Source organism: Pleurodeles waltl, chromosome 3_1 (assembly GCF_031143425.1).
Source record: "Pleurodeles waltl isolate 20211129_DDA chromosome 3_1, aPleWal1.hap1.20221129, whole genome shotgun sequence".
NCBI lineage: Eukaryota > Metazoa > Chordata > Amphibia > Caudata > Salamandridae > Pleurodeles > Pleurodeles waltl.
Window position 1 is genome coordinate 1924172272 of NC_090440.1, and position 12274 is coordinate 1924184545.

The following is a 12274-nucleotide window of genomic DNA, read 5'->3' on the forward strand; positions in this document are numbered from 1 at the left end:
CCTTCTCACTATGACCAAGCAAGTCAATGCCTTGTCCTCCGCCTGCTTCCTCACCCTCCGCATGCTCCGCAAGATCTTCCGCTGGATCCCCGCCGACACTAGAAAAACCGTGACCCACGCCCTCGTCACGAGCCGCCTGGACTACGGCAACACCCTCTACGGCGGGACCACAGCCAAACTCCAAAATCGCCTGCAACGCATTCAAAACGCATCGGCACGCCTCATCCTCGACGTACCCCGCAACAGCCACATCTCCGCACACCTGAGACACCTGCATTGGCTCCCAGTCAGCAAAAGGATCACCTTTCGACTTCTCACCCACGCACACAAAGCCCTCCACAACAAGGGACCGGAATACCTCAACCGACGCCTCAGCTTCTACGTCCCCACCCGCCTCCTCCGTTCCTCTGGTCTCTCACTCGCTGCCGTCCCTCGCATCCGCCGCTCCACAGCGGGTGGGAGATCTTTTTCCTTCCTGGCGGCCAAGACCTGGAACTCCCTTCCCACCAGCCTCAGGACCACCCAGGACCACCCCGCTTTCCGGAGACTCCTAAAAACCTGGCTATTCGAGCAGCAGTAACCCCCCCTTTCCCCTAGCGCCTTGAGACCCGCACGGGTGAGTAGCGCGCTTTATAAATGTTAATGATTTGATTTGATTTGATTTGATGAATGACTGGTCGCTTTGCGATTGGTTATTAAAAAGAAAATATGGGACACGGTCAACAGAAATATTCATGCTTATCAGTCCGCTTGGTTCCAAAATAGTGAGGAGATGGGGCGCCTATTGACGTATAGAAGCTAAGACAATAAAGGCAGAAAACTCATCTGTAAAATAAAGAATAAGTCAGGGGACTTTGTTATTGTTCACGCTGAGATAAAGAGAGTTTTTGCCAATTTCACTGAAACTTAGATAATAAAGACTTCATGGCTCCTCAAGAGCTGAATAATAAATATTTGAAATGTTTAAAGTCTGAATGTTTTCCTCAACTCAGCGAAAAATGCTCGACGTCGACGCACAAAAAATGGAGAATGGAATAGAAAAGGGAATCAGACAGATCGAGTTTGCAAAGCTTCCGCCCCATGAAATATTTTTTGTAGTATACTGAAATTACTTTTTAATAAATTCTTCAACTCTTTAACATTTTGTATGGGGTACCATTGTCATGGGCTGAAACGTACATAGCCATATTTCTTAAAATAAAAAAAAAGGATAAGGACCTTGTGAGCCGTGGCTCTTATCACACCATTTCATTAATTATTTCACACTCCAAAACATATTACAGAATGCTATGCAACCAGTTATCCATAGTCTTTACCCATTTGGCAGACCCCGTGGAACAAGGGTTCATTATTGGTAGAAACACCATCTCAAACATAAAAAAAGCGACCCGCCAGGCACCCGGATGATGGCACTCTGCTCTCTGGCCTGTAATACTGCTGATACCCCAGACAGTTTTCTCACTTTCTCTCCCTTTCTTTCGCTTTCTTTTTCACACTTTCACTCTCATTATCTCTTCTTCTGTCTTTTTCTCCATAAGTCAATACTATCCATTCTTTTTTCTGAAGTATCCCAAAATTGTTCAGAAAGGAAACAATTAAAAATGCCCATTTTTTGTCACTGCTCCATGCTAAAATCTTTCATGTATTTAAATAAAACGTGCAGTAATTTTTCAATTGACTATTCTCTTTCCTCTATCTCCCCTCCATCTCTCCTGTGCCACGGTCTCTATACCTGACCCCCTTCTCTGACCTGTCTTCTTCTTCCTGTCCCGTTTTCACTTCCTCTTTCTTTAATCCTTATTTGCCCTCTTCCTTTCTCTTCTTACTGAAGCCTCCTGAAGGTGCACCTGCAGCTCCACGGCTTCACTGCCTTCATTGACGTGGAGAAGCTGGAAGCTGGGAAGTTTGAGGATAAATTAATCCAGAGTGTGATCAGTGCCAGGAATTTCATCCTAATCCTCTCAGCTGCTGCTCTGGACAAGTGCATGGGGGACACGGACTGCAAGGACTGGGTTCATAAGGTGAGAAACACAGACTGTGCATATTCCACACTAGAACACATGGATCATGATGCAGATCACCTTAAACCTAGGGAGAACTATGTGGGGTGCTTTAAGGATCTATATACCGGCTTGTGGAGTCAGCTAGCTTTTGGGAGCTTTTTATGCTTTGTTTGTGGCAGTCTACCAGAGGTTGAAGGTTAGATGCTTGTTGAAGCCTTCCAGTGCCTGATGGCTGTGTATGCTGTCTAAGCTTGTGGGTTCTTCCAGTGACTAATGGGGTCCATACTCTGTGTCAACGCTTTTGGGGTGGGTATTATGTCCTGTATCTGATAGTTCATAAGTGGGCCTATAGCTGTAGCTGAGGCTCTGTGGTTGCCACTGGTGCAGTAGAAGTAGTATGCCAAGTGGTAGGGCTTTTAGGGGCCTACCAGCACTCAAGGGGTGCCTAGTTTGTGCTGTGTGTAAGGAGCTGTAGACATGTGAGGTGTCTACATGCATGGAAGAGGGTGTAAACTTTGTAATGTGCCAGGCAAGTGTTCTACCACTAGGTTGAAATTGGGTTGAAGCATTTATTTTGTTTTGTTGGAGGGCCTGTGCATTATGGAGTGTAAAGCCTCTTCAGAGCTCATGAAGCATCTCTTAGAGGTTTTCTTTTTTTAAATTCTTTTTGCATTTATTGTTATGAACAGCAAACATACACATCAGTGAGGTCATTAAGTACACATTATAGTCACAGTAGAAAGTAAGGAGCACCAGAGTCGTATATCCATCATACTTATAAATCAATAAGAAGGCGGCTACCGCCACTAACCTCAGTATTAACAAAACCGCATCAGTGAGACCTCCCGATGTATATAACAAAGGGAATGGAAGAGACATCAACGGAGGGAGAGCAAGGAGCAGAATGAAGAAGCAGAAAAAAGGAAAAGAGAAAGTAAGAATATGTAGCTGAAAGAAAAAGGGGGGGAACAAGGACATTGCAGCCGTCAGATCACCAATATAGATGCAAGTAGTGATTAGATAAAATGGTAGGGGAGTATAACTATTGCATAGGCAATGGGGAACGCTGGGCAAAGGTATGTTGTTCGGTGCATGGAGCTCCAAAAAGGATTGTGGGGGGGCCATATGTCTCTCAGTCGGGATCCCTCACGCATAAGGTCCCAGTATATCATTAGTTGTTCCTGACAGTACAAAGCATCTTGGAACCATTCAGAATAACGGGGGGTTTGACATCTCCCCCAGCACAGTGCAACCCTACGCTTAGCCAGCAGCAGCAGCAGTCCCACCAATCTCCTGTGCGCGGCAGGCAACACCTTAACATTTCCCAAAAGGGCAAGTTTAGGGGTATGCGGCAGTTGGAGCTTAGTCATCTCCTCAATCGCCCGCAGCACCTCTGTGCAATATTCACGCAGCGCCGAACAGCTCCACGCTAGCTGCAAAAAGTCTGCATCGGGGGCTAGACATCTCTCGCAACGCGCCTCAACCCAGAGACCCATACCCTTCATCCTAGGGGCGTGTGATACAAACAATGTAAAAATTGAAGTAAATAAGGTGCAGTCTGTAGTTGGGGGACAGCTCTCTCATATGCGCATAGCATCTTCGCCACTTGTCATCAGGAATGGTTTCGCCCATGTCCACCTCCCAGTGGGCTTTGGCTTTAAGTTCAGTCTCAGCCACAGCGTTTTGCATGCAAACATATAACCTCGTAATAAGCCTGCGCGGGGATTGCATTTGATTCAGAAGCTCCAGCGCTCGACACGCTGTGGGTATTGCAGGAAAGAAGGGGTAACGCACACGGAGCATGGCACAAATTCTGAGAAAGAATAGTCAGTGTAGTGCAGTGTCGGGCACATCACCAGGTGCGGCCTCAGAGGAGATGAACCTCTCATCAAGGAACCAGGACCTCCAGGTAGTTAAGCTGTACTCACAAAGAAACTCACAGACACGGGCATCCTCCGACAAATGCATGTCAGCAACATCAAGCACCAGTATCAAAGACGCAAAAGTCTCCCTCACATCAGCACACCGCATCAGTGCAGTCCAGGCTCTCGCCGTGCATGCCACCATGTCGACTCCTCATGGTCTGGGTCTGATCGGGCTAACTAGCACCCGCGGTAGTCTGTCAGGCCACACAATGTCGCTTTCAGGTGCCAAATGTGGCAAGTATCGGATAGGGCGTAGCCAAAAATGCGCACAATTTGCCTGTGCACAGTGATGATACAGTGCTAGATCGGGGGACGCCAGACTGCCCAGTTCGAACGGCAGTGTCAATTTTTCCCATGAAATTCTGGGCCACCGACCAGCGCAAGCCAGAGTCACAAGTGTGGATCCAAGCCGCTTCAGAAAACTCGCTGTAAGGACAAGATGTAGATTACTAAATAGTTACAGAAATTTGGTCAGAATAACCATCTTTGCCATAGCTATGCGGCCCGTCAGCGAGAGTGGCAATGAACGCCACACCTCCACCTTATCTTCCAACCACATAATAGCTTTCCTATAATTAGCTGTCCAAAGCATGTTAACGTCCCTACTCAGCCAGATACCCAAATACCGCACCGGTCCGTCAGCCCAGCGGAGGGGCTATCTAGAGGAAAACTGCACCGTAGCCTCTGATAGAAGCAACCAACTTGGACTAGTTGATGGTGATCCCGGAAATCTGCCCAAAGCAACCTATTTCATTGAACAGAATGTCGAGGTGCAGCTGCAGGTCGGGAACGTATAAGACAGCATCGTCCGCATACATAGATATTAAATATTAATATTGGGTGCTGACGAAATGCCAAGCCCCTACGAATGTGATGCTGTCATAAGCGAGCCGCAAGCAGCTCCATCGCGACGGCAAAAAGCAGCAGAGAGAGTGGCCATCCTAGGCGAGTGCCCCTGGCAATCTGGAAAGGGTCAGAAATAGTTTCATTGACTCTCAGCCGGGCGGACGGCTGCGAGTACAGCAGGCGGATCAGCTGAATAAACCTAGAGCTCAACCCCACCTGAGCTAGCAAAGCAAACATATATAGCCACGCCAGAGAGTCAAAGGCCTTGGTGGTATCAAGGAACACCGCCGCCACACGGTCATCAGGATCAATCAGGCTAGATATCGCAAAATAGGAGCGGATGTTATATAAGATGGAGTCTCCCGGCACAAAGTCGGACTGATTTGGTAGCACCAGGGAAGAGAGCAGAGGCTCCAATCGGGCCACAATGAGCTTCGCCAGGATCTTATTGTCAATATCGATTAACGAGAGGGGCCTATAAGAATAGCAACAGCCCGGGTCTTTCCCGGGCTTTAAGATGATCACAATGAGAGCCTCCCGCAACGAGGTCGGAAGAACCCAGGTCTCAAGAGCCTCCGCATAGACCTCCAAGAGGTGCAGTGCTAATATATCAGCATATTCCTTATAGAAGGACGGCGTCAGAGCATCCAGCCCTGGCGCCTTATCCCCATGTAAATTGAGTATAGTCTGGATCACATCGTCCACCGAAAAGGGAGCATCTAGATATAGCTTATGCGCATTCTCAAACCACAAAAGGCTGATATCTGCAAAGTAGACAGCGGTGGCTGCTGAGTTCAGCCCCAAGGGTTCAGCATACAGGTCCAAATAAAAATCAGTGAGGACATGCTTGATCTGCTCAATGCCGGTATGTCGTGCACCGTGCGAATCAGTCAGCTCTACAATATAATTACTTGCCCACAGCTTACAGAACATTGTGGCCAGTGAGCGGCCAGCCCTCTCACCCTCGCCATATCTCCTCACTGTAGCATTCTTCCTTAGAAAGCAAACTTCGCGAAGGGCAGCCTCCTCAAACTGTGTCATCTTTCCTCTCAGGGCAGCTAGAAGGTCCTCCGACCAGTTAGAAGCCAAGCGTTTTTCAAGATCGGCAATCAGGGCCTCCAGATCTGCCAAATCCTGCCTTACCACCTTCAGCACCCCGTGCTGTTTAGAGAGGCAGACCCCATGGAACACCACCTTGAAAGCCTCCCACACAGTGCCAGCAGTGGTCACCGACCCCTGATTCTCAGCAAAGTAGTGGACAATGGCGTCACAGATCTCATCCCTGAATACCTGATCCTTAAGCGCACCATGAGGAAGCCTCCACATAAAGGCACAACCCAGACCTCCAGGAACAACCAACTCCAACATGACCGGCGAATGATCTGACAAAGTACGGGTCTTATGCTCAATTGACTGCGTCCAGAGCTCAACATCCCTGGTACCGAGCCATCTGTCTATACGGGACCAACTACCATGCACATAATTGACACAAGTACCTTCCCTGTCAGTTCCATGCTTTGTCCTCCACCAAAGCATCCTCAGCCATTAAAAGAGACAGGGCCCTGGCCGCCGCTACATGCTGTAGTCTAGCCTGGCTTTCACGATCCACCACGAAGTCCAGCACCACATTGAAGTCTCCCCCACACAGCAGGTACCCAGTGAACCAATCAGCCGCCCTACTTCCCCAAACAAATTCAGGGTCATCAGTATTTGGGCCGTAAATCAACATCAATCTGCATGGTCTATCAAGCAGTGTGCCACGCAGCATAACATAGCGACCGTAAGTACCTTCTCAGTGCACCACTGAAGCCCCTTCCAAATCAGAATTGTAACGCCTCGTGCATATCGCGAATACATTGCAGCGTGACATTCACCAATCCAACCAGCTTTTAGCCGGTGTTTTGTGGCTTCCACCAGGTGAGTCGCCTGCAGCATACAAATATCAATCGCATGTCTCTGCATATAGGCATATATCAATCGTATCTTGTGCCCATAATTCAGCCCACGAACATTCCAAGTGAGGCAGCACACAGGCGTCACACTTTTTTGCGCCATCCAATCACCTTATCTAAACATACATCTCCCCATACCATCACAAGAGAGGCATCAGCGGCATGCAAGGGAAGGAACAGGAGTGAACGAAAAAAGACATGAGGAGTGAACCAAGCACAGAACATTACCAACCCCCATCCACGCTGACCCCCCCCAAATGGGTCAGTACTACAGTCCCACCCATCCCCAAATGCATAGCCCCCAACATAATAGTGAACAGTTTGAATGGACTCATCCAATGGGAGTCTGTGAGGCCATTCAAGAAACACCCCAGACGGGATGGAAGGGCAAGGGGACCATCAATGTAGGATATATAGGAGAACAGCACGCACTATCATTTAAACCAACAACAAATTTGCAGGCCGTGTGGCACCGGGCAAGGTAACAGGGGTCCGAAACAGTAGAATGTATTTAGTCATTGTCACTTAAAGAATCTCCCTCTGCCAGCGGGCTCTCCAACGGTGCTTTCTTAGGGACAGATTTAGCATATTTAGCGGCCAGTTTCGGGTCCGTAAAGAAGTGCAGCTTGCCCCTATGTCGTATTCGCAGCTTAGCTGGGTAAATGAGGGAGTATTTAGCACCGGTCTGGCTCAGAGTGCGTTTGATCGGCAAGAAGGCCTTATGTGCCGCCTGCACCCCAGAAGTGTAGTCGGGGAAGATGCTCAGGTCAGTGTTATTATACACCACAGGCCTGCTCTCTCTGGCCAGTCGAAGTATAGTGTCCCTATCTCTATAGTTCAGTAATCGTACAATAATAGGGCGCACGGGGGCCCCAGGCTGAGGTCGCAGCCCCAGAGATCTGTGGGCCCTCTCCACCACCAACACCCAGGAGAGCTCGCCAAGGAATATCGCAGAAAGCATGGTTTCGACATAGTTCTACATGCGCCCCATGGCCGTCGCCCCCGGGAGGGCCAGAATGCGGATGTTATTACGGAGGGACCTGGCCTCAAGGTCCTCATTTTGATCCCAGATCACCTCCAGCACGCGCTCCATGCGCAGCAACTGTTCTTCTTCTCCACAGCGACCATCCTCCAAGTCCAAAGTGCCTGATTCCAGCTGCTCAAAGCGGGCATCATGACCATCTACCCGTTCCTTTAAATGATCCATTTGCTCAGTTAAATGGTCAAGCTTGGCGTCAATGCTAGCCAGGCTATGCTTAAGGTCTAAAAACATAGCCTTCACAAAGGACGCAGATGTCTCCTCCTTAGGCGGCAGGGCCGAGACGCTTTTCTTTTTCCCACCATCAAAAGTGAGCTTAGGGTGCTTCTGGTCAGCTTTCCCCATCCTCTTCGAAACCGACCAGCCTGGCGTCCAACAGGGCACCACCGCACCACACCAGTAGAAGTCAGCTGAGTAATGGGGCCACTCGGAGACAGGAGCTCTGTGTGGGCACTCACTCCCGCCGGGCGCTCACCTCACAACAAGGCAGGAGGAGGGAGAGGGGGTGCCAGGCTCAGAGCCAGGTCTGCGTTCGTCACCGCACAGACGGTCGCAGTCACAAAAGCCAACTGCAGCAGCCCACAGCAGCAGCACTTCCATCCACGGGGCCATGCGGCTCGAGTTTCACCGCCGAACAGGCCCCGCAGGTCATCAATAGTGGGGTCCCGGCTGCTCCAGAAAGGCTCGAACCAGGATCGCTGGCAGGCCTCCATCAGGGGATGAAAAAAGGAATAAAAAGGAGGGGAAGAATCCTCACCCCAGATAGCAAAGGGCTGCCCCTGCGGCACTCACCCTCTAGGCCCCAAGCAGAGAGGCCGGCAGGCACCGCCGAGGCCTGTGCGTGCCACGCGCCCGCCCAAGCCCACACAGCGAGTCCGACCAGGCTGGCGCGTCCCCCAGTGCCCGACCGGAACTCAGAAGCAACCAGCAGCCTCCTCAAGTCCTCCGGCGCAGCCCCAGGCAGTCTAAGGAGGCGGGCGGCTGCACTAGAGGAGAATCTTGACTATTTGGCCCCCCACCGGGCAGAGCCTCACGGTGTGGCGGCCATCTTGTGGGACGGCCAGGCAACACACCCCTCTTAGAGGTTGAGGGATTGTATATCTTGTCAGTTGTTTTGAATATTTAAATACAAGCTAAACTGGGTTGTGCAGTAAGCTAGAGGCAAGTGTATATATATATATATATATATATATATATATATATATATATATATATATATATATATTATGTATATATATATATATAACCTAATGGTGGTTGCCTCTAGGTAGTTATAGTTAGGACCTAGTTTCTATAGAAAAAGCGTTTTTTGTTTTGCTGATCACTTTGGCGTCGTTTGATAAATCTTCCCAAACGTTTTTCATAATCTTTCAGGTGCACGTCAGCTGCTGTCTGGAAAGTTTCAGGGTGATCCGTCAACCGGGGGCCGAAAAAAAAGAGGGGTCCAAAAATGCATTTTCCCCATTCGTTTTTCCATAGGGATTTTGAACAGCGACAGTGCCAAAACCAGTTGACGGAATTATGACAGATTTGGCAGAAAGGTAGTTCTTTGTCCAGGAAGTGTCATTTGTGTTATTTGGTGTAAATCCGTTCAGTAGCTTTTTATTTATTAGGTGGAAAACAATTATGTATATATAGTTTTTGGCTGGTCGCAAGCTGTGGGAAAAGTTGCAGCCGCCATTTTATGAATCAATGCACAGCTCTGGGGGATGGACATTTTGCCTGATAACAATAAAAAGAGGCTGGGTAGAGGTACTCTGACCACGTGATATACAATAATGAGTGACTGAGGGACCGTTTATGATTGTAAACTGGTTTAAAACATTGTATTTTTACACAATTGTGGAGTTGTGACTCTGTTGTGGCTCTCAGTGCGGCCCCCCATGTAACGTCGCAACAGAGACACAAACCCTGCCACAAAATCTAAAACAAAAACACAATCAGTCATACACTCATGCACCCACTCACAGACTCACTCTGACCATCATACTGCCACTGAAACCCATTCAGACCCTCATGTACGAACTCAGAGACCCACTCCTACACCCATACACCCACTTACAGACCCACTCACACCCTCACGAACAGTCACAGCACAGACCCATTCACACCCTCATACATCCACTCAGAGATCCATTCAGACCCTTACGTACACTCTCACAGATCCACTCACACCCTCATGTAGCCACTCGCAGACCCAATCAGACTGTCATGCACCCACTCTGAGACCCACTCAGACCCACTCAGACACTCATGCACCCATTTGCAGACCCACTCACACTCTCACACAGCCACTCACAGACCCACTGAAATCCTCACACACCCACTCACAGACCCGCACAGACACTGACGCACCCACTTAGACACTGATGCACCCACTCTCCCACCCAGACAGACACTCCCACAGCCACTCTCACAGCTATTCTTACACCCAGAGAAAAACAGACCACAGACAATTCCTGCTGCACACGGCCAGAGGGATGTGCGAGCATAGGGTTGGGTTGAGAGGGGGGTTGGCCGCAGGTATGGGAGGTGGGGTTACAATGGAGAGAGACATTAGTGATCATGGAAAGGAAACCTAAACTCCTACTCAGGTCCACCCCCTCAAAGCCACCTCCTCAATTCTTGAATTCAGCAAGTAACTGAGGACCTGGCTCCACACCTAGCCCTTGCCATAGCTCAGTCAATCAGCTCCTGCTTCAGCGCTAGAATGCCCTCTTGAGTGAGCTGTGCGCTATAATTCATAGCATAACAAATAATGGTACAATGATTGGTTGATCTTTTTCAGGAAATTGCCACCGCCTTGGAATGTGGGAAGAATATTGTTCCTGTGACGGACCATTTTGAGTGGCCGGATCCACTGAGTCTCCCAGAAGACATGAGGGCTGTTCTCAAGTTCAATGGCATCAAGTGTGTATGCAGGGAAATTTGTAAAGTGCATGCTTTGTGTACATTATTGACCTCTGATGGGCCAGGATTGGGAATTATTCACATATGGGGACGGGCAGGGATATAATAATGGTTGGAGGATTCACTGAGGAAATGAAGTGGGATATGTTGTAGAAGGTAAATAACGGGAGAGTTTTTCACTGCAGGTGGGGCAGTAGATACGAAATAAAGGGTGTGTGGAGCAGAAAGGGTCAATGCCTTGCAGGTGTAGCAGGAAATTGTCTTCAAGTTTTGACCAATAAAAATGGATTTACTGCATTACATATTTGTTATGTCTCACTAGAGAGTGAAACATAGAAGGGAATTTTTTGAAGGTTGAGAAGAGACCATGGGGGTTATTCTAACTTTGGAGGAGTGTTAATCCATCCCAAAAGTGACGGTAAAGTGACGGATATACCACCAGCCGTATTACGAGTTCCATAGGATATAATGGACTCGTAATACGGCTGGTGGTAAATCCGTCACTTTTCCGTCACTTTTGGGACGGATTAACACCTCCTCCAAAGTTAGAATAACCCCCATATCTTTAAAATTTCTTCGATAAAATTCACTGTAGCATGGAGGATACATTGGCTGATGTAAACCTCACCACTGCACATTTTATGATGGTCAGAATCAGTGGTACTAATGCACGAGTCCTAATGGCTAGGTATTCTGAGGTAATACCATGGCCCTTGGCACTTTGAGGGGAATTTCAGGGAGTTGTCCTTGGGGTTGATCCTGTTGCTCAGCTCACACTTCTGACTCAAGAGTTATTGTTTCCAGTACGCAAAAATATATGAGCGTTCCTCTCTTTCCCCCTTCCCCTTTTGGGTCATAGTTTCAGTACCTTTCTGTCTTTGGTTGTAGTTTACACATGCAAAACCTGTAGTTTGTTGTCAACCTCACAGCTTGAGGACTTGTGAGCTTTGCAAGACCCACTACAGGACTCAACTTGCATATTCTTCCCAATCCAAACTGATGTCGACTGTGGTGTGAGGTAGATGTGCTGGTATATACTTGGTCAGGGGACTGTGGGCATAGCCAGTGCCAGTATAGGTGGCAATGTTGCTCCTCTGGATCTTCGTCAGGTCCAGGCAAGTCTAGAATCCCACTCCAATTGCAATGGTGAGTGAGACGACATCTGATGTCCTCATCCTTGAACAGTAGACTCCCACTCTGGAACACTTCTGTCCAGTGCAACTGCTGACAGCGGTCCTACGTTGTTGGGAAAGTCTTGCTTCTAGACACTAGCATCTTTTTTGTGGGATTTGCCAGTAGAAGCTAGAAAATCATCAGGAAGGCCCCTTAGTCTTGTGTACTTTTACTGTATAGCACATGCATCAGGCACACTCATGTCATCCAGACCTCATTCCTTGTTAGGAGTGATGCAGGATCTCCCCAGGCTGCAGCAGCCATCACAGTTTGCTACCTCCTTGGCTCTTTCACTGTCTTTACTAGGCAGCATCTTCTTCGTGCAAGGGCACATCCAATGCCCTGTGTCGGCTATCAGGAAAGTCCTTCCTTCAGTGCTTGCTCCAAGGCAGCTTCTCCTGGCAGTCTGGTAGGTCGGAGATGTTG

The 12274-nt window shown here is 48.7% G+C and overlaps 1 protein-coding gene across 1 annotated transcript in view; it reads left to right on the forward strand.

Annotated features, from left to right (window-relative positions):
* SARM1 (sterile alpha and TIR motif containing 1) overlaps nucleotides 1-12274 on the forward strand; it is a 154807-nt gene that overhangs the window by 133834 nt on the left and 8699 nt on the right. Inside the window, exons 7-8 of the mRNA XM_069226164.1 lie at nucleotides 1832-2021; nucleotides 10554-10675. Of these exons, the coding sequence (XP_069082265.1) occupies nucleotides 1832-2021; nucleotides 10554-10675 (312 nt within the window). The remainder of the gene's footprint in view (nucleotides 1-1831; nucleotides 2022-10553; nucleotides 10676-12274) is intronic.